Raw genomic sequence first — 22,389 nt, 5'->3', positions numbered from 1 at the left:
TTAGCGATAAGTTGGAAAGCCACGGGTCCGAACTAGTAGGCCCGTCCTTTGTCTGAATTTTCGCGCTCTACTGTGGCGGATCTAAGGAGCATAGGACAAAAGAATGGGAATTGTATAATTTTACACATTGCACAAGGTCAAGCGGTAAGGTATCGCAGCAAAACAAGCGATTGAACAATGAACAGAACCACTTACCACTGTAGAAAGAACGTTGAACGACGCGGGAAACGTTACGCAGGTAGGTACGCGGCCAAATGGCTCGCACATTGGCCAAGGTAAATGCATTGGCTCGCATGACAACAACGCTAGCCACACGGCTACATCACAGAAAAGAAATAATTGTATAAAACATAGCAAGCAAGCGTTCCTAAAATTAAGCTTCATTTAAAATATTTATGTTTGGCAAATTTGTAGAACATTTTAATGCAAAAACACAGCCGGATGCGGATGTGACGCATGGGTGAGAATAACGCTTTTGGCCGAAAAGCGTTATATCCACCGGGTGGTAGCAGACACTTGCCTTTGCTCACAGCGGCTTGGGGCTTGGGCGAGCTCTGGCTCCGATTTGGCTTGTCTTGATTTGACTTTTGTCTCGTTTTCTGACTTCTCGGTGTCCGGTCAATCCGCGTGCATGTGCGGCGGAGGGCGAGAAAAAAAAGAGCGTGAGCGGCGTAGTCCTAGCGTCGTTTGCGTGTAGGGGCCGGTTGCTGGACTCGTGGTCGCCAGGCAGCAGAGTATCGCATCCGTGAGAGACCGAGCTTTGACCGCCGGACGTTCGCCGAAGCGGATCGGCCCAGGGGCATGCCAGCGGACGAAGGGGACAGCGGTGTGGACGCCATGAGCTTGCCGGAGAGCCGTGAAGCATCACCAAAAGTCACCAAGCGGGACCTCGACGTCGCCGCGCCGTCGGCGACCGAGACCGAAGGCACGGTGGCGACAACCGAGAGCGGCGCCGATGACTTAGTGAGTTGGGGGGGGGAAGCCGAGGCGTCCGTGAGACGACAAACCCGGTTGGTGACAGTGTTTTGGTTCGATCTTTGTGCGCGATGAATAACCCGTGTGGGAAGTTTTATCGGTGCTGCTTTCGCAACATGAGCCGAAGGTGTAAGCTGGTGGGGCCCTCCGCAGCGTGTGGTGTGCGCCCCGTGTCTGCGACGTGCTTGTTCCGCCGCGGTTGCTTGCTGCTCGTTCGCTGGTACCCTCACGAGAGCACGCGGCATCAGTGGTCCCTTCTAAGATATCAGGCACTTTCAGCGCCCGTCTTAAAACCCGTCGACTGTGATCAAACGTATAACGCCTAAAACCGTAGTTCTTCCGAGGGCCGAGAAAGGAGGAAGACGAAAGAAGTGACTTTGCACCTTCAGCTGCTATAGGGGTCGTGTATCAGTTTCGCTCTCGAAATGCGAGAGTTGGAAACCTACTCTGGGACCGCAAAAAGACAGACGAACCAGGCAGCGTTTTGGCCGTACAATAGCTTAGTTTTTCAGGAATTGAAAAAGGGGTTGTAACAGCAAGCTTTTAACTTGTGTTACAAAATAAATCATCTCTCTATATGTTCTTTTTTTGCCAGGTAGGGACTGCGGAGGCATCAGTGCAGATGTAATAGATGAAAAACAGCTAAAAGCAGCGAAATAACTGAGGTATGCAAAAGCGCAGTTGGATACTCGGTGTTAGTTTTTGTGGCATGTTCGGTATAGCATCATGAAAGGTGTGGATTGTGACAGCTTCGCAAGAAGCTTAAAAGAACCTGCAACCATCATACCGTACAGCATACCAGTGTAGGGTAAAATTCTCACACAGACAAGAAAATGTGCACAGACGCCTGCACTGTGGTGAATGACAGAGCCTTTTGCGGTGTTGTGGTGCTGCAGCATGCTTTGTGCCATACTGTAACTATTAATTGCACAGCCATTGATCAGCAGTAGTATCAGGAGAGTGAACGCTGTTCATCAAAAACATTCCTTCAAACGTGAAAAGCTCTCAGTGGTTGCTATCCCTTGGTTGTAGTGTGGTTTAGCCTTCGGAGTGCATACAAATGGTAAACAAGTATCAAAACCTGGAGTTCCACTGAACTCTGTCTGAGCGGTGGTAATAGCAACCTTGGAATTCAGCTAAGCTGCTAGACTCTCATCTTCGACTCTCATCTTCGATTCTCTAGACTTTCATCTCTTCGAGTGCCGAGTTTGATGGGAGGCAAGTGATGAAAGCATCACACTGCGGTTATTAGGATGCTAGCTAACCTTGACGGCATACTTGCTAGTGATGAAGCAAAAGAACAGTGCACGAGATGAGTGCTATCCTGTCACCCGCCGCGGTGGCTCAGTGGCTAAGGCGTTGTGCTGCTGAGCACGAGGACGCAGGTTCGATTCCCGGCCGTGGCGGCCGCTTTTTTGATGGAAGCGAAAAGCAAAAAGGCCCATGTGTACGACGTTTTGGCGCACGTTAAAGATCTCCAGGTGGTCCAAATTAATCCGGAGCCCTCCACTACGGCGCGCCTCATTGCCTGCGTTACGTCGGCACATTAAACTCTACAATCAATCGAGTGCTCTCCTGTATGGATGGTTGTGTGATATTTGTCCTGTTTGCTCCTTCCTTGTCCTATCTTTTTGCAGTAGCCAGTGCGCCGTGTTGAGTAGTCAGCTAGCCAAAACTTTCGGCTTTACACATGTACTAACCCTTTCACGTGCCATTCGATGTTTCATGTACAAAATGTGTTCTTCATTTTTTACTTAAACGGTGTGCGTATAACCAAATGCAAAGTTGCTTCTTCTTAAAGGGATGCAATGTTTAGTGATCTATTGCAAGGGCTGTGTACACAATTGCGCACAAAGTGTTGGGGGGTTTTGAAATTTGTATTTGCTTTTATCTGCACATTTTTGCCAACCATTTTCGCCTTTGCGCGCTGAAGGTGTTCTAGTCCTGTCCCCCTAAAGTTCATGAAATCATCTCACGATTTTACTCAACGGGGTTTTAACAACTTCTGCAGCCAATTACTATGGCTGTGTAATTCCTCTAGTTGTTGTCCGATGAAGTGTAAACACGGTTCTGAAATGGGCCTTGCTTGACATGAGCAAAGGCCTTTTCAAACATGCAGGTCCTGGAGAGATGTACAACCTTGTAGATTTAACCTTTTCCTGCAGGCTGCCCTTATAAGTAAACGCTAAATATAACCTAAAAAAATCTTTCCTGAACCAACGTTGAAAAAAAGTGCACTCAGAAAACCACCGACAAAGTCTCGTGATTGTGCATACAAGATGATTGAAGGGACAGTAGAGACTTCTTTTTGCTTAGCCCCAAGTGCCATTTCTAAAAGAAAATGATGGAAGGAAAAAAAATTTTACGTGTTGGTGGTCCTCCAAAGTAGTGAGCTGTGGTATAGTGCAAGGCTGTGGACTAATTTTTACAGCCCGAAGTCCCTCAATGAATGTTGAAATTGTGTTCGCGGCCAGTTTATTTCACATTTTGTCTTTATGGGAAGGGCAGCTTCTGCGTTTGGTAACACGTTCGAAACGTTCATTATTTTATTTATTTATTTATTTGAACATACTGTCTGTCCTGTACAGGACCAAGGTGGGAGTGGAAAGCTGTTTCGACAACCGAAGTGTGTACAATATAGAGCAGTCTCATTGCTCATGGCTTTACGCGGAAAACAAATCCAAGTAAACACAATAGTCAAGCCTCCGGAAAGCCTATTTACATCAAAGCATGCACACAGCAATACAGGAACTAAACAGTCAGCATTATTAAAGGGGCACTGACACAAAATTTTGAAGGCGAGATAACTTCGGAGATAGATTGGTGGGAATACATATACATCATCTGCAAAATATCGACGGCGAATACAGCCTAAAACATATTTAAAATCAATTTTGAAGTGTGCGAAACGCAACCGAGTAGCCAGCAGAGGACCACGCGCAATTGTAAATAAACAACATCCAAACACGTCACAAGTTTGTGTTTGCCGCTTCCGCACTGTCGGCGCTTTTCGCCGGCTCGCCGCTCCAATCGGAGGGCCGGAGGGCGGAGCTTCTGCTCTCGAGAACGAACGACCCGATCGTTGACGGCGGCGGCGGCGTGAATTCGTCAGCTCATCGGGCAGCTTGTAGCGACCAAAGTTCTACAGCGATTCCAGGCACTCTGTTTCTATTACTTTTGATTTACATTGGACGCGAAAACGCGCCGGAGGCACGAAAAGCTCACTGAGCTAGCCGCACGGTCGCTGTGCAGGCGGCGGCCACGGCCGCGAAGTGGCCCAGGCCGGCGCAGGTAGCTCGAGTGATAGCTTGTTACCGCTGCACGAAATTGTCCCCAAGTCCCGACCATGGTGGCTTACATGAGAAAGGAGTTAATGATGCGATGGCGGGTTGCATTAAAAATTGTCATCTGACCGCTTACGAGAGCGGCACTCGAATATCCGCCGCAGTGCTGAGCCGAACACATCTGTAGGCGGACCTGTAGGCAGACGGGCCGGCTGCTCCCAGCGCGCGTCTTGCCACCCACCGTCTCGAGCGTCGCGCGTCGTTCTTTAGCCGCGGTAGCATTTGCACTCGCAGCGCCTGCGTCACATCCACGGTCGCTTTTTAATTAAGCGCCTCACGAGATCAGTACGTGGGGGCATTCGCAGAAACTGCCGTCGATGCGGATTCGACAGTGCTACGGCGGCTCTGCTCTGTGATATCCCTCCGACGGTCACATGGTCAGCTTTGTTCACACAAAATCCACAAAATCCATCGTTTTGCGGCACTCGCTGAAACCGAAACTGCGACTGGCCGCATTGAAAATTCCTCTAATTAAACAACCGCCGCACGCTGAAGCAAATGAGGTTTCTACAGGTTATAAGTAGGTAACTAGCTACTTATCGCAACAAAAAAAAACAAGATGCAAAATTTTTGTGTCAGTGCCCCTTTAAGTTCACAAAGTGTCCGGGTTCATTTTGTCCTCACTTCACTTTGCAAGATGTTCGTTGCTTATGGGTTCTAGGCCTCGCCTTACCACTACAAAACTTGCATTGTTTAGTTCCTTAAGCGTCCTTGTTTATTATGTCCTCACTTCATCAGCTCACAACATGTTCTCTGTTAGGGGTGCTAATATTTTGTGGTAAATCTTTGTCTTTGTGCTATGTGTTCCCCATTATTTTCGAATTCCTTAAGCGTCCTTGTTTATTTTGCTGCTCTTCAGGATGATGACGACGACATCGACGAGACCCTGGCGGAGCGCCTGTGGGGCCTGACGGAGATGTTCCCCAAGCCGGTGCGAGACGGCACACACGACCTGGTGCGCTATACCTTTGGCTCGGTGCGGGGCTTGTACGGCTTTGGCCGGGCGGCCTTCTGGATCTTCTTCTCCTCGTCGGCCATCCTCTTCGCGCCGGTCATCTTCGAGCTGGAGAGGCTCCAGATGGAGGAGATGAGCCGGCAGCAGCAGCGCCAGGTGAGGGGACCAAACGTCGGTTATATCGCAGGCACACGGCAAATTTAATCTCATTCCCATCGAGTGTCATTCGTTCTAAAGGACATTACCTTGCTGCCACACGAGAAAAGGTAACGACATTCGATCATAATGACATTGGGGAACAAATGAGTTTGTGGAACCCATTCGACTGCATTTATTATCTCGACAGCCGCGACTCGGTGGTTATCCCCACCCAAAACAGATTACTGAAGCATCAGTAGCATTATAACGTTTTTACATGCGTATAATTTTTTAGAATTAGATAAGATTAGATTAGATAATTAGAAGGATAAGAATGGGGTGGAGTGCATTCAGCAGGCATTCCCAGATAATGAATGGCAGCCTACCATTGTCCCTGAAGAAGAAAGTGTATGACACCTGCATCTTACCGGTACTCACCTACAGGGCAGAAACTTGGAGGCTCACTAAGAGGGTTCAACTTAAACTGAGGGCAACTCGGCTAGCAGTGGAACGGAAGATGATAGATGTAACACATTAAGGGACAAGAAGAGAGCGGAGTGGGTCAGGGAACAAACGTGTGTTATGGACATGTAGTATAAATTAAGAAGAATAAATGGATGAGCACAGGGCATGTATTGCGAAGGCAAGATAACCGCTGGTCATTAAGGGCAACAGAGTGGATCCCTAGAGAAGGAAAGCGTGGCAGGGGGTGGCAGAAAGTTAGATGGGCAGATGAGATCAAGAAGTTTGCAGGGATAAGATGGTCGCAGTTAGCACAGGACCGGGGTAATTTGAGATTAATGGGAGAGGCCTTTGCCCTGCAGTGGATGTAGATAGGCTGGTGGTGGTGATGGTGATAATTTTTAGTCATTTATTTATTCATATGAAACAAATTGAAAGTTGTAAACAAGAAAACTGCCCGTCTCACTACGGTTTCGCTAATCTCGCTCGAGCGCTAGCTTGACTTGGCTTGGCTCATGATGTTTAATCGTGTTCAAAAAATTGCTACAACTGTGCTTAAAGTGCATTCAAAAGTGCAGTAAAGGTGTTTAGGCTCTTTTCGCTCAGTTTTCGTAAATATTGAAGCGCTTACTGAAATATTTTCTCGGCACAAGTTTTTACCCATCGCAACTGCCATCATTTGCAAATGGCATTAATTTTGGCCGCGGAGCAGCGCGTCAAGAAAATGGCATAGAGTTGAACGAATGACATTCGATAGGAAGGACATTAAATTCGCCGTGTGGCAGGACTACTGCTCTCAGTCTTGTGCTCCGGGTGTGCCCTCGACGAGTGTGTGTTCCCCCAATTCGGCTGCTTCTTTATGCAAAAATCACGCTCAAGGAGCTCTTCGACACGAGGCTCGAGTGGAGGGGGGGATTCGAAATACGGGTTTGGGTCCCGTACCTCCCCATTGAATCGCGTAATGAATGCAACCACTGTGTTCTGTGTCGCAACTTTTGAAGTTGTTTTGCTGCGATCAGCTGTTGAAGGTGCCGTGAAGGCAAAATACAAGTTTGGTTCGTTGGAAAGACTGCTTTATTCCAATAACGATACCAAGTTTATCATGCATTTCAAACAAGTAACGGAGCTCTCCCATTGGCAGGCATGCCGAGATTTCCCGTGGCATGTCTCAACAAAGCTGCAAAACAACAAAGAACGATGAAACTGCCGTTATGAAATAAGGGTTGGTTGTCTAGCAACGACATCGGTGCTGGTAAGTAGAGTGAAGACATAGTGGGTGGGGATCGGAAGGCAGTGAGGCACTGAAACGAGTAATGAAAGTGGCGAAACACCCTGCCATGGTAATTACGAGCAAAGGAGTGCAGTGGCTTAGCATCCATGTTGACAGGAACAAAGACCCAAAGGGTGTAACGCCTGACGCACTGCAGAATGCCTTGTTTTTCGCGAGCATCTTGCCAAGGGGACCCCAGCAATTTTTCAGTGGTCTGAATGCGTCAGCACGACAGCTGTTCACTGCCCTCGAATTGGTGCAGGGGATTGCGCTAGTTGCGTTAACATTTTGTCATCAAAGAGCTCCTCTTCCCTTAATTTTCTGCCGGGAAAATATAGTGGGGATATGGCTCTCGCAACGGCCATATACATGTCTCACATAATGAGTATACCCTGTGTAAGCAGCACCATGCCTGTTGCTTGCTCGTAGTCCTCAAAATCAGTGGTTACAAAACTGCTCAGCTAAGACAGGACGAGCCCTCGGTGTGCAGTCCTGCAGTGGTAACGCACTCCCCGGCAGAGATGCTGTTTGAAATCTCGAATGTTGGAATGTGCCGTGGTGTTCAAAAGCACCTTCAGCTGCAGTGACAGTAAGGGGGGCAGCCTTTGGCAAGAACAAGGGTGTGTTTGTCTGCCGTACTTCTGACATTGCCCTCACCCGCTCTCTCCCCCCTCTGTGTCCCCCCCTTGCAGATTCTGCTGGGTCCCAGTGCGGCGGTGTCAGGCGGTGCGGGGCCTGGCATGATGCCCGTCATGGGTCCCCCTCCACCACCACAGCAGGCACGGTAAGGCTTGGCAGCCCATGCGGGAGGACTGGCCGCGGCATGGGGGAGCGGCAAATGCGCGGGCGTTGAGTGTTGAAAGCTGGTGAAACTTGCTCTTACGAGTTCCCATGATGTGATGTGCAGCGAACAAATGCAGTTACGAGAACAAGTTATGGGGAGTACTTGCATTGACTTCCGACCATGCGCGGTGTTGTGACCGGGTGGGGGCACCCGATCCGAGCTCCGTGGCCTCCGACATACGTGTGGTAGCGTGGTGTGACGCGAGCGGCCAGCCGCTGTTGCAGCCGTGAAGAAGTCCAGAAGCTGTAGGCTAACGTAACTGTTTACTTCATAGCAAGAGGTGAGCTGAAGCCAAAGAACAATGCCCCGACGGGCGAGGTTACAATACAGGACTCAAGCAGAGCGACAGCATGGATTCGCTGCTCAAACAGGAATGGAAATAGCGCTTGCAGGGCTTCTATTTATACCCAAAAGCGGTAACGGTCAAAACGCCAACAAGCGGCAACACGCCACGAACGTCACAGACACACAACGCTCTTTCCAGAGTTCGTGAGCAGTCGATAGCCTCGGCGGACGTTGAGTCCGGGAGAGGGGAGAGAGGAGGACTCCGCTGAGATCGCGGGGCCTCTGTGTCCTTGAAGCGCGTTGAGACGTGCCTCGCCGGGCCGGCAACCGTCGAAGTTTTGAAAAGCGCCGAAAGCGAAGCGTCTGGCCTGGGCTTGTCTGGCCGGGCCTTAAAGGCGCATGCAGTGGCTTCGCCGCACAGCCGAGGAGTGATGCGGGAAAGTACGGCGGCGCTGGCCGATTCGTAACAGCGGGCACAACTTGAGAACTGCGCAGGAAGATGTCCCCGCGGCTCCACGGCAAAAGAGCGCGTTACTGCGAGGAGCATTTTAAACTAGCGTGTGCCGTTTCCGCAATGTTTCTGTGTTAGTGTGCATTTTTTGCAAAACTGCAGTGACAACGAACTACGTGAGAAACAATCGAAGATGTCGCACACTAAGCGCAGTCTCTTTTTGCAATACGTGCACGAGTGCTGAAGTCTCAGGTCTGTCACTTTGGTGGAGCGGTGCGCTACACCAGCTGCTGATGTTCCTACAGGGCACCCGAGTGTAATGTTTATTTTTAATACTCTTATAAGCACTGCAATTCCATAGCCAGGAATGCACGAGAAATGGGAGGGGGGCATCACAACGAACTGCACTTGGTGTACGTCATAATCATGCTTCTGTGGCACAAGTCGACAGACTTCGTCACATTAAAAAAAAAAAAACGGAAGTTTGCTCGTAATGTAATTCAAGTGTCACTGGCACATGTGCTTGCTTTCTCTTTACTATGGTGGGCTTCCCGTGCAGCTGTTTCCCTGCTCCTGTTCAATGCTTCAATTTCTTTAAGGGGGGACATGGCTCTCAAAACTATTTCTGTTAATTTTTAAGTAAACTCTGTGAAACTTGTCAGCCTTGCTGCTGCTTTCCTCCCACTTATTTCAAATATGGCAGTATTTTTTTACTTGGTCAATTAGTTCCCGAGATAATTGGAGGTAACTAACCATTTTTGGAGGAACAATAGACAAAACGGTGTTGGTCATAAAACTGTAATCTTTACATTTTCCAACACTGTGAACCCTGGTGAGTGCAATAAGACAATCAGTTTTTTGATGCATCTCTTGGAACTAATTTTACAGCTCATGAAACTTCAGTGTTTGAAAAGGGCACTCGAAATAGTTCCTTGCCACTGATGCCACCAAGGTTTAATGAGCTGTAAAATTATTTCCAAGCGGTGCATCAAAAACTGATTGTCTTATTGCACTCACCAGGGTTCACAGGGTTGGAAATTGTAAATATTACAGTTTTATGACCAACACTGTTTTGTCTATTGTTCCTCCAAAAATGGTTAATTACCTCCAATTATCTCTGGAAGTAATTGACCAAGTAAAAAAATACTGCCATATTTGAAATCAGTGGGGGAAAAGCAGCAAGACTGACAAGTTTCACAGAGCTTACTTAAAAATTGAAAAAAAAAAGTTTTTTTAAGAGCTTAGGGGAGGCGTTACTTGAAAAAGATTTCCTTTGAATAATTTTGACAACTCAAATGCACTTGCCACATTTGTATAGTATGAGCTGTTTTTTTTTTTTAATCTGTGTTTAGTTTTTTATCACTGCTTATTTGGTTACATTTTTGTGCACCCTGCACCTGTAAAAACTGTGTTTTGATGCAAGCTGGGGAAATAACAGTCAACACAAGAAAAATCTAGACAGTAGGTCATGTTTTCCCAAGTAACATACCATGGGTTTTAGTCTGGAACACTGAGTTGAATTTTTACCCTTCTCAGCAAAGAAGCTTTGGAGATGATCTCACTGAATATGTTTGTAGAAAACTCTGAAAGTTGTTTGCTTGATTTGAGGACATGTTAAAGCAGAGGGACGGCAAATTTCATTATGATCGGACTCCGTAAAGTTCACAAAGTTTAGCGCACTAACTCTAAAAAGGCTGAAGTGTAAAGAACGGAGAAAGACTTGTTTGAAAGATAAAAAAAAAAAGCTGTTTGCTGCTATGTTAGTCACTCAGTATCCACCACATTTGCTCTGAATGTCAGCAGGGTTGTCTCAGAAGAGGTCAGAATGTAAGAATGCACCAACCGCCGTATGTTACACCTAGTGTCACTAGATAAGGTTCTAGGGTTGCCACCTGGCCGGTTTTTGACCGGCCTGACTGGTTTTTTAGACAGCGGGCCAGTTGCCGGTCCATACCTAAAACCGGCCGTCATTGGCCGGTTTTTTGGACATCGTGCCACGATTATGATCGTTTTGGCATTTTATAAGCGTCGACTCAGCGACTACACCAATAAATATGTGCCGACAAGTTGTGCAAAGACACGTGAGCAAAGAAAATACGTCACGTGTTTCCAGAAAATCACGTTTAGGTTTCCCTTCGAGACACTCTTAATTAAGCACTTTCCGCACTAATTTTATGTTGATTGCTCATTAGGAAAACGCTACAATGACTGGCATTGCATCGCAAAAAACACGTGGCGTCTATTTTCCAACACAAATTCAACCTTCTATATACCCCCTCCCCCCCCCCCTCGGAGGGCCGGTTTTCTTTTGGAGGAAAGGTGGCAACCCTATAAGGTGCAGAGTACCGTCGCTAAGGCACACAAGCGAGCAATGGCGGCCATTTTGGTGTTTATCAGTGTTGCCAGATTGCCGCTTCTGCGGCCTCACCGCTAACTTTGACGAGGTCGTTTGTAAACAACACTGCCGAAAACGCAGCAAAGACGACGTCTTCGGCCACGCTTCGGCAGCTGAAATGCTACGAATTGCGTTATCTTTGGTTCGCGTTCGGAACGACGCCAGTCGCGTGCAGCCGCGGGAGGACAAACTGAGGCTACTACCACAGTTGACCGACAGAAGACGTATAAATAACAAAATGGCCGCACACATGAACCGTCGCAGCGTGAAAAAATGCCACGTGATGCGAATTGAGCAATGATCACGGTGGCGGCACGGAACAATGGGAGCAGAGAGTGCCGATACTCTGAAACCTTATCTAGTGAGACTAGTTGCACCTAGAACAACTAAATAAACTATGCTTCAGAGTAACGACACTGATGCATGCCGGCAGCCATTTTGGTGCCCATCACCAGGGTGGCCAGCTTTATGCGCCCAATTGTGGCCGACCTTGACGGGCGGAATTGGTCTGGGTGCCGCCTGGCAACCATGACAGCTGTGACAGGGCCAGGCTGGGCCACGCTAGCGTAGCTTATTTAGTGGCTCTAAGTTGTGCCGGAGTGACTAAATAAGCTGCACTTTTTCAGTGGCTGTAGGTTACGCTAGGCCACTGTCGTTTTTTCCCAGCGGGAAGCGAAGCTGGCGTTTTCCACTCTCCGGCCGATTGAAACAGCTCACTACAGAGCAGCATGGCATCGATACTCGGTCTGGGGCTTAAAAATTCACTCTTAATGTGTCATACAGTCGCACTGCGCCCCGAAAATCATGATTTATCGATGAACGCGCACACGCGACAACACGGGCACCAAAATATCAGCGCCCATGGGTCTTCCAGGGTACACAAATGTCACGTGACGCGGTTCGACGAAAGGCCGCTGTCAGCGGCGTACAAGGACAGAGAAGAGTGGTGATACTGTGAAGACTGATCTAGTGACACTAGTTGCACCCTAACAGTCCTCGAGACGGGCCCTGTTTGCTGCGCTGCAACAATGGCCCTAGCTTCTGCTGCGACCTTTGCGGACGTGCTTGAAATGCACTTCTTGTCCACCCGTTTGCTTAGGGAATGCAGTTCTGCAGGTGGCAGGATTCCAAGCTCCTGGAATGCCTCCTCGAAGCTTCTGTGCCCTCTCTGTTGAGCCAAAGCACAGAGTGATTGCTGTCGCTGTCTTAACAGCAGTTCAGTACCGGTTATTCGAGACCACCGCCCCACAGCTGTGCTCAAAGAGCTGAGCCTAACCCACTGGCATGTTTGTAAGAACAACGTACGCCACAAACTGTCGCAGGGTTCATTACCAGTTCTGAGTGGGTACAAACAAATGCGCGAATATTTCCTGGTGTCTGGAAGGAAATTTGACTTCGTTTTCACTCATTGTCTCAAAAGCTGGATTATGGACCTTTTAACTCTTTCGTTACCACGCCTATTCAAATCGATCACCGGTGATCGATGATTTATATTGCCTATTTCAACATGTTGTAGTTGTTTCTCGTACACCTAATGCGGCCTGTGGTTAGTCTAGGCACTGCCCTTCTAGAATCAGTTTAAATTTTCCCGCTCCGACGACATTGAGATTTTTGACGGCGTTTTTTGCGAGCTGAGGTGCGTGTGTTTTTGAGGAAGGGGGCGTGGCTGCTGCACTTGAGCAAAAAGGATGCAGATCGTGGTTAGGCTGCATTACCATAATATGTTTTTTGTCGAAAGGCTCCTGGCAAGTCAAATACCAAATAATGAGGTCAACTTTGTAATCCGACAGTGTTGAGAGGTGATAATTACTTTAAAATGGCCCCAGCTATTCACTTATTATCTTTGGTTCGGTCAAAGGGCAGCTTTATTCTCCCAAAGCTTATTTCTGGTGGTCCCCCGCACGTCTAGCAAGTGTGCCTGCCATTTTCAACCAGTTTCCAGCAGTTTCGGTTTCGTTTTTGCATTGCGAAATTCATATTTGGCGCTACTACGCAGTTACCCAACTACAAGCTCACTTGCCATGGCGCCTCCGTTCCCCGCTACTGCTCCTCAAAACAAGCATGCCGCTCGCGCTTCCACTTTATCTACGCCTTGCTTTTGCGATAAGAGCTTCCGCTGAAAGTCAAACGATAACACCAAGTCGTCGGGTATCAGTTCAGACGAGGAGAACGCTTCCAATTGGCCTTGAACACCACCAGCTGTTCACCGGCCAGTTTCGGTTTCATACGAGGAATTTCCGGAGGTCTAGTATCGCTTCTTAGTTGTACTATCTATTCTGACGAAGTCTCCAACAGCCTTGTATTTGTTTCTTTTCAAAATTGTTAGGTGGCGCTGCAATGTAGTAGGCTCGAGGTGTTGAACTCGCTTCAAAGCCTGACGGCGGCTTGGTGAAAGCTTGCTGGGCATGATTCTAGCGCATCGTGCCTTATTCCTGCAAGCAGGGCTACTATAGTGAGTCAGAACATGATAATAAACCGCAAATGAAAGTTCTGACTGATAAGTGATGATCAGAACGCCAACAAGCATCCACCAAAGAGTTTGGTTCTCAACTCCAAGCCGATTTTTTTCACATCGCTTGCTTGCCTTCAATATTGTGCCGGTCATAATCATTGACAAGGTGTTTTTACATCACGTGGAGGCTAATTTGGGCCTTTAATAATGTCAAAATACCAAATTTCTTCCAGAGAACTACTAAAATAGCAAAATTTGAAATAGTGGTTGGGCTTCACCACATGGCACGGGCACCACGCGCGCTAACATTTTTTTTTATATCTCACAAATTGCACTGCGCAACTCAATTTTTTTTCTAGGACGGGTTTTTGAAATGTCTACCTACAAAATGTATATTCTAAATTTTTTCTACTACTGGTAGTTTATTATACACAACTTACTTTTTCTTATTTTCTTCGACACGTGGACAAAATTTTCAAATTCGATATTTTTTTTCGCAATTATTATTGAGGAAAACATTATTAAAACTGGTATCGTTGGAAAGCGCATGGAATAATCTGCATTTTATGTCACTGCAATGTGTGCCTAACCAATATTTATAGCACAAAAAAATGTTTTGTTAGACCCTTCAAAATTGGTCAATTTTGCGCGGTAACGAAAGAGTTAAATGCTTACATTAGCAGTGCGTCAGACTTGTAGGTGTATGTAGCTCCTTCCTTTTTTTTTTTTCTTTTTTTCAGCCTGAAGCCAGTGGAACAGTGGACTGTAGGAAACAGATTTTGAAATTTTGTTCTGAGGGAAAAATCTTGCTTTATGTCTAGCTGGCTGGTGCCTCTACTTCAAACAACCAAGTTCAGCAAACTGGAAAATTTGTTTACAGGTGGAGGGGGGGCGGGTGCAAATACCAAACTTTGGGATTTCGAACTGAATGGAAATTTCTGAGTACAAGCGTAGGTATACTAACTTTAGTATTTATGGGGCTTATAAAACATAATTAAATACTGGTCAGCCTAAATTTAACTGAGGACGAAACTGAGGACGAAACGAAATTTAACTGAGACGAAACACGAAGCACAAGCGCTGACACTACCAACTGAATTTTTATTACGCCTCGCCTTTTACATTTATACCCTCCCCTAGCCACGTGGTCCAGGAGCAACAGTGCGCAGAAGTGGTTTTTCTTTATCCGTTAGCGCAACCGACGCAGTACTGGCACAATTGCCGGCGCCCTCTTCAACTTCCATAGCTTCGATGATTTCGCACGCAGGCCTGTCGTTGTTTTTATGCGTGGTAATGATGCCATGGAAGTCCACTTCACACTTGGGGCAATCTCGGAGGTGCACTGCTAAATGTCTGACAGAACGGTCTTTGTTGAGTCCTTGTGCTCTCGAACTCGGTCGTTGATACAATGGCCGGTCTGGCCATGTAGCTTGTGCACAACCCCCTGCACACATGCTGTGTGCTCGGTTGTGCAATGGCTCGCTATCATCGGCTGGTTGAGGCGGCGGCACATGGCGTACCCATTGTTTGGGGCTGATCACACAACTGTCACCCCCTCTCTGGCTGCTATCTTCCTAATGTTGTGTGTTATTCGGTGCAGATAGAGCACAACTGCAAGCTTGCTCCTGTCAGTGGCCTCTCTCGGACCCTCAGGAAGTTTTCCTTTTATGTTTTTAAGCAATGACTCGCAGATCCACACCAGGACCACATTTTTGGGTAGCCTGCATTGCAGAGCTTCGAGCTTTGGTCTGTGAAGCTCCTCTCCATTTCGCGGCAGCATGACCGGCTTAAAGCCGAGTTCAGGGCACTGTTCGCCAATCCGCGCTTGGCATTCTTCGAATGCGCAGAGTCAAAGGGCAGAAAACCCTTCCCTTCCCGATCTCCAGCACGCGAGGTCGGTTCTGAAGTGCATATTAGGTCTAGAAACTTTATTCTTTGTTCGACTGCCATCTCGTGAGTGAAAGTGAGTGCTGGGCATCCATGGGCCTTTGAATGCATCCAAAACCCTTTCGACGCATTCTTCTTCTTCCGCTGCTGGGCTCTGCGAGCACAAAACTAAAAAGCCGTGCACATACCGGTAGATCACGAGCGCTCTCTCTTCACCGAGCATATTGGTCACCTGCCTGCAAGCAAAGAGCGGAGAAGGGCGCCACGGCCCCTGTGGCGAATCACTGCTGTGCACTTCCGACAGCTTCTGCGTTAATTAAGTGGAACTGCTTCAATGTTTTTCTCGGCTAGGGTTGCCACCATTTTCTGAAAAAAAAAAAAAAAAAAAAAAGGCCTTTCGGGAGATAGGCGGGGGGGGGGGGGGGGGCGTGGTATTTAGAAGCCAAAATTTGTGGTGAAAAAAAAAAAGAATCCATGTTTTATGACATGCAATGTCATATGCATTTTAGCGTTTTCCTAGAGAGGAATCAACATAACGCTTGTAATGAAAGTTACTGAAATTTTGGTTAGTGCTGTGAATGTGCTGCACTGAAAGGTAACCTTCATACTTCGTCCAATAAAAGCTCTTTTTTGCATTTCGCCCGCATATTTTCTCTGCTCGCGTGTCTTTGCACAGCTTGCCGACACCTATTTATCGTCGTAGTTGCTGAATTAACGCTTAAAAAATGCAAAAAAAAATTATCGCGGCACGATGGTAACAAAAACGGCCAATAACGGCCCGTTTTAACTAAGGACCGGCAACCGGCCCGCTGTCTAAAAAACCGGGCACGTGGCAACCCTATTCCCGGCCCTTACTCCTCTGCGTGTAAGGGGGAAGAGAGAGAAATGCTTTCGGAATATTGTGCTTGCATTTCACCAAGCGCAGCAAAGACAAGTTTCTCGTTTATTTCTCTGTGCGTTGTCGGCAGGGGTGCAATTCTAGCGGGTGTTATCACGAAATCGCCGTATTTGTGACCGTGTACCGCTTCCTCTGATTCTGATTAGCTGCTTGTCTTGTTCTCTCGCTTATTCCCTATTTCCCTCTTTTTATTTGTATAATGTAAGGCCGAAATGGGCCCACATGTGAGGCACGTAGATTTGCCCGTCAAGAAATTATGCTGGAAACGAACCTTTTTCCAGTAGCGATCTGCGCATGCGCGAGCTGCTGGTCCGCCATTCTTGGCAGGCGCCTCCGGCAAAATAAACAAAAGGGCACCCCTTGACTTTCTGCCTGGGGGGTGGCTATGCTCTCAAGTGCTGCGCGTTATTTTTTTTCTATTTCTACAGCTCGTGGTGGGTTCGTACGTGCACACACACACAAAAAAAAAAGGCTTTCTAAGGAAAGGGGCAAAGACGTGTGAGGCTGACCACACGGCGAGCACGTGTATGGTTGCCAGTGAAGGAGTGACGGGGGAAAAAATTAAAAAATTAGACGGGGCTCTTCGACCATTGCAGATAAGTCGCGGGAACGTGCGCCTGCTGCCGTGAAATGCACGTGAAAGGTATACGGGTGACGGGTGGGTACGGGAGGGACTGAAGGACCAGGATATTTTGTGCACGCGTTCTCCGAAAGCCCGTATTTTTAAGGGACGTGCCTTACTGCCATTTTTAGTTCACCGTGGCGGCTGCTAGGAGGACCGTTTCTGGAAAAAGGTCCATTGGTCCGTGTATGCTTACGTGGAGTCTCCACCAGTATCATCATTGTCGTCATTGCCATGATCATGCTGTTACGCCTGTGAAAAACGCTCCCCCTGAAATGTCAGAACTTGCAGGCGTGTGCATGCATCACATGTTTACATATCCATGGGTGGAGCTGTGATTGTCATGTTGTGCATTCTTGTTAATTCCATCAAGCGAGGAGTCGCCTCTAATCCCAAACTTCTTTTTCTCCCTAACAGGTAAAGGCATCTTGAACGGCATTGGAGCGACAGAGGGGACGCAGCAGCTCATCTCAACAAAATCTGCAGGCTTGGAAGGAAGAGGACTGGAAGATGTGCTTTCCAACAAACTGGCTGCAACGTGTTTTTTTTCTCTTTTTTTTTTGCGGAGTGCGGCTTCAGTTGTCAAGCACATCTCGAAAGGCGGCGTTGTTGTGGGTTACTTGTAGTGCGCGGTTTTGTAGACAATAGGCAAACATTCTTTTTCATTACCTTTTCTGTATGTTTTTCCCCCCCTCCTTTTTATGGCACACTTCAGAAGTGAAGCTGTTGCGCAGCAGTGGCACGGGTTTTGTACGTGAGAGCGTAGGCTGTAAATACACCGTGGCACGTTCAGTGAATGTCAGCGTCGCTTCCCTGTCTCTGCGGAATCTACTGATGCCCCTGCGGTTCAATGCAAACATTTTGAGGCATCTTGCAGTGCGTTAGAGCCTTTGCTTCAAACATAAGCTAATAACTCTGCCTGGAAAGTTGCGCGTTATATATAAGCACAAGTTGCAGAACTCCCCATAGGCCCAATGTATCAAAAACTGGTCCGCGGTTGGCTCCTTGCACTGGCGTCACAGAGGGGCAAGTTGATAAGCCCATCATCTCTTGACGGAAAGTTGATGTAGTGCTCAAGCGAAGCGGTGGTGGCTGTTGCCGTGAGCCGTAATGAAAAAAAGCTCGGGAACGTTTGCACACGTTGCCTAATTTGATGTTTTGAAACTTAAAAAGGAAGGTTTATTTGGTCTGGTTGTGTTATCAAAAATAACTGTTCAGTAAAGTTCAGTTTTCATCCCCTAGGTGCCTTGCAAATGTAGTTGGCCCTGCTCACACGGTCCGGATTCTACAGCGGAGTTTCGCACATGGTGTACATTGAAGAACTAATGTTATGGGTAGGCGTAAATGCGAAGATCTCTTATGATGCACGAAGTTTGGGCAGACTCAGAGACAAGTTGATTTGAGCCGAGTTTTGATCTGAGTCGGACAGCTGGAAGAGTAGGCGTTCAAAAAAAAAAAAAAAAGCAGGCGTTGGGTTGTAGTGTCTGGGGGCTTGTGGCTAATTCAAGGTACCTGGCTAATGGATGGAAGAAAGTTGGCTTCAAAAAATCCACAAAGGTTGATCACGAGGGTGCAGTTTGACCGGCAGTGTATTAATGGTGGCAGGTGTTGTAGTTTGTCATGAAGATTATACTAGATGGATGCTCTGTCATGTTGTTTTGAAGTGTGTTGCTCCAGTTGACACTGATCAGATAATTCCAGCACCCGTAACCACGAGTAGTTCCCAGTGCACAGGTATTGTAAAAAGAGGTTGTAATTGATATAAAGCAGCGTGCGGACAAATAAAAATACAGCGTTATTTTTTGAAATGGAGACTTGCGATAAGCACAGCATAGACGGCCGAAGCAGTGGAGTGTCCCGGTTTGCCGAGGGATCAATACCACTTTTTGTTGTAGGTACAAGTTTTGCAGTTTGGGTAGAACCTTGGCACTGGAACGTCATTGCTTGGAAAACGTGCACTGGTAGCCTGTGGTTCTTTCTTTTTTTCAGTACCGCGTATGCATCGGTCAGTGGTGTCGCCTTCTGTGTGCAGGAGGGGTCAGGAGATGTAGTGGTGCTGACGGTCTTGCCAGGGAGGCCCTTTCTTTCGTTTTGTAGATATAGATTGTCACGCTGGCACTGTTTGCGGGTCTGTGTTGGCTCTCCCAAGATGTCATTGCACGGGTGGTTTACTTTTGTCTCTGTAAACAGTTCAAATAAACTTGGCAATTTCGCAGATACTTTGAGCTCCGTAGTCTCCCTTCAAGCTGGAAGGGGCCTAAGAAGCGGTGTTCCTGACTTCATGCTTACATGTTCCTTGCGTTGAGGCCTTCTCCGCTTTAAGTTCGGTGATTCCATGCCAAAGGTGACCCGGCAATTTTTCAATGTTCCGGATATGCTTCGAAAATTCATTTTAGCAGTTTGGAGTCCAGAGGTGATACTTGGTAAAATATTTTTGGGGAAACAATTTTCGTCCTTGTGGTGGCCTCCAAAGTTCTGCAAAAGACATGAAAGTCATAAAATTTATATTTTTTTCCCAAAGGAACCATTACCGGTTATGGTAGCATGTGTGAACAGGTAAATAGATACAATCGGAGGATACGCTGCGTAAACACCGAGCTAATCGATTTTCCACCCGAATCAACAGCGGGAATCTGCGAAAAAGCGTCAAAGTTTGGTAATTTTTTTAGTCAACTTTTACTTAAATGACCGCAACAAACATTTTCGTACTGGTTTGCTAGAACATTAACATTTATTTGCAGCTTTTCAAATCACACAGCCTCACAGCATTTTTTTTGTAATGAATGATTAATATTCGAGCTTTACGAAAATTTCCCCTTAGGGGTGCCAAAAATGACCGGCTGGGCAATGGCGTATGGTCTGTCGAAAATACCCAGAAGGTAGCTCAATGTTATTTCCAAAGCATTTTAAAAGGATGGCAAAAGTACTTTTTGTTATTGCGGAGAAAACGTTTTTTGAAAAGCAGTCCTCCCAGGCAGCTCCCCGATGCCTTCCACTGTCTGCTCTTGGCTGGCTGTGGCCGGTTCTGAACGGTTCAAGACCAGACGTTGTTTGCTACGAGGAGGTGAAAACCGCAGAAGGAAGAAGGCTGTGTCATCTGCGCGGCAGCATAGCTGTCCTGTAAAAGGCGCAAAGGCTCACGGGTTTGTCGTCTGCTCTCGCCACTGCCAGCTCAAGATCTCTCCTGCCCTCCCGTACACCGGCGGCTTTCAGACGCGTGTGTGCGTGTTGTTTATTTGTCACAGGGTGCTTACCTTTCAGAAAAAAACCCTAGTAGGGTCAATCATTGTTTATGGAATTCCGGATGCATGAGTGTTTCTTTTCTGCGGTGGAAACAGATAAGCAGACACGTGTGTGAAAGCCGATGGCATACGGGAGGCCAGGATAGCTCCCGAACCGGAAGTGGCGGTACTCCGCGGGATAAAAAAAATGTACCCATGAGCCCTTGTGCCTTTTACTTGCCACCTATTTGAAGATTACTCTTGTGTGTTGCGATGTGAACAGTAAAGTTGACACTTCTCAGGTATCGTGTCTGGAGGTAGCAGTGGTGACACTTCCGCTGGCACGGGAAGGTGCCAACATTCAAAATACTTAACCAAATTAGAGGACGTGCCAATGTCCCATCAAAGCTTTTGTGAACACTGTGTTAGAGAGAGAGAGAGTTCAAACCTTATTTAAAGCGGCCCATGTCTGGGCTGCCGGAAATGGGGTGCTGGTAGCCCTGGAATGCGTTCAGGCGTGAATTTCGCAGGTATCAGGGCTCCGCAAGTGGGCGATGTGCCGGGCGAGGCGAGGCCAAAGGATGGGACGAAGATCAGGTGTAGGAGCGGCCCAGCTTTCCCATAAATATGGAATGTGGGATGGTAAAAGGTGTGGATGAAGAAAGTGAGGTGATCGCCTGGCGCGAGGACAAGTCCAGTAGGTGTGGTTAACGTCGGGATAGGCACCACACACCTGACAGCGGGGCGTGCTATCTCGGGTCATTATATAGTGAAGAACGAGGTCTCAAGGGAGGGAGAGAGTCTGAGCCTGGTGGATGTAAGTGCCTTCGCGGCGTGTGAGGTCAGAAGTGGGAGGAGGAGGATTGCGGCGGGAACTGCGAAGGTCCTTCAGCTGTTGCCTCCGGGCCTTGCGATGGGCGGCGCATTCTTCCTTAGGGCTGTAGTCCTGGGGCCAGGGTTGAGGGTCGCTCGGGTTTAGATTCGCACGAGCAAGGGCATGAGCCCTTTCATTCCCTACAATTCCCTGGTGTCCGGGGACCCATTGCAGGTGTCTATGGGCTGCCATGTAGCATATCAGCTTGTGATGAATGTGTGCTGGTAAGGAGTTGCGAATTCTCTGGCGGCACATTGACTATCCGTGCGGATGGTAATTTGGTCAGTTGAATGAGTTTGCAGCATGATCGAATCGGCAATGGCTTGAATTTCAGCAGCTGTAGAAGAAGGTACATTATAGTGTTGACGGATGATGTCTTCACGTGAACCTACCGCGACAGTTGTGGCTATGTTGTCGGTAAACGTGGTGTCTGTAATAAATTTCAGGGTTCGCACAGGTCCTCGAAAACCTTGAAAACCCTTAAATTTAGAAGTGTCAATTGTCAGTTTCAAGGCCTGGAAAGTCCTGGAATTTTTAAACGGTCCTTGAAAACCCTTGATTTTTCTGGAGAGAACCAATGGCCCTGTCTTTTTACAAGAATTTAAAGTGTTTGTTGTGGATTTTAGTTGTTAACAAATGTAAAGAAACATTCTAACAATCAGGTTTCAGTGTACTATTACTTGAAATTACAAGTTTGGCGAATTTTGATGTTACGAAACCACATTGGGCGCAGACACTTCTCAATCCAATCAATGTCACAATACAATCCCGTGAAAGCCGGCTTCTGTTCTCTATCTTGCATCTTCCATCTAGTCTGTGGACGCTCGCTCAACTCTATGGCTCGCTCATTGCATGTGTGCTGTGCCTCATACGCTCCATCTGCATTTGCTCTTACGTGCAAATGGTGGACGTGTACATAGTTCGTCCTGCCTTGCAGCAACACTTGCTGATTGAATTTCAGCTGATACTCTTGCTGACAAAGCAGGCGATGCAGGCAACATTAACGGTCTTGAAATCAAACAGCCTGAGCAAAGCACCAAGAAAAAAGAAAAAGCTCTAAATACCAACTGTGAAATAAAAAATAAAACTGGGGGGCATTCACGAACCCGTTAGCGCCTATCTAAATGTTCACTAGTGTGCTTAGGTATCGTGCAATAAAAAACTTTTGCATTGCGTTGAAAAAGTTATGAATATTCCCAGATAAAAAATTAGATGGGGACCTTGAAAATGCGTTTTCTGGTCCTTGAAAGTCCTTGAAAACCCTTTCATTTTTGCTTTTGAAGCCTGTACTAACCCTGAATATGTGTCGTGATGGG

The 22,389-nt window shown here is 47.4% G+C and overlaps 1 protein-coding gene across 1 annotated transcript; it reads left to right on the top strand.

Annotated features, from left to right (window-relative positions):
• Positions 1–595: 595 nt before the first annotated feature.
• On the top strand, positions 596–19,197 carry Mge (translocase of outer mitochondrial membrane 22 homolog mge). The gene is made up of 4 exons (XM_077671296.1): positions 596–963; positions 5,179–5,430; positions 7,837–7,928; positions 17,396–19,197. The coding sequence occupies exons 1-4, from the start codon at positions 802–804 to the stop codon at positions 17,397–17,399; spliced, it is 510 nt and encodes a 169-aa protein (XP_077527422.1). The 5' UTR covers positions 596–801; the 3' UTR covers positions 17,400–19,197.
• The last annotated feature ends 3,192 nt before the right edge of the window (positions 19,198–22,389 follow it).

The sequence above is a fragment of the Haemaphysalis longicornis genome, unplaced genomic scaffold, assembly GCF_048455015.1.
Source record: "Haemaphysalis longicornis isolate Haplotype H1 unplaced genomic scaffold, Haemaphysalis longicornis Haplotype H1 scaffold_5, whole genome shotgun sequence".
In the NCBI taxonomy this organism is placed as follows: domain Eukaryota; kingdom Metazoa; phylum Arthropoda; class Arachnida; order Ixodida; family Ixodidae; genus Haemaphysalis; species Haemaphysalis longicornis.
This window is presented reverse-complemented; position numbering and strand designations above follow the sequence as displayed.

What these genes read in the sequence shown, in the direction of transcription:
- Mge (XM_077671296.1), top strand. Translation starts at nt 802, where the DNA reads ATGCCAGCGGACGAAGGGGACAGCGGTGTGGACGCCATGAGCTTGCCG. An exon ending in AGAGCGGCGCCGATGACTTA is followed by an intron (nt 964 to 5,178) that starts GTGAGTTGGGGG and finishes GCTGCTCTTCAG; the next exon opens with GATGATGACGACGACATCGA. An exon ending in GCCGGCAGCAGCAGCGCCAG is followed by an intron (nt 5,431 to 7,836) that starts GTGAGGGGACCA and finishes CCCCCCTTGCAG; the next exon opens with ATTCTGCTGGGTCCCAGTGC.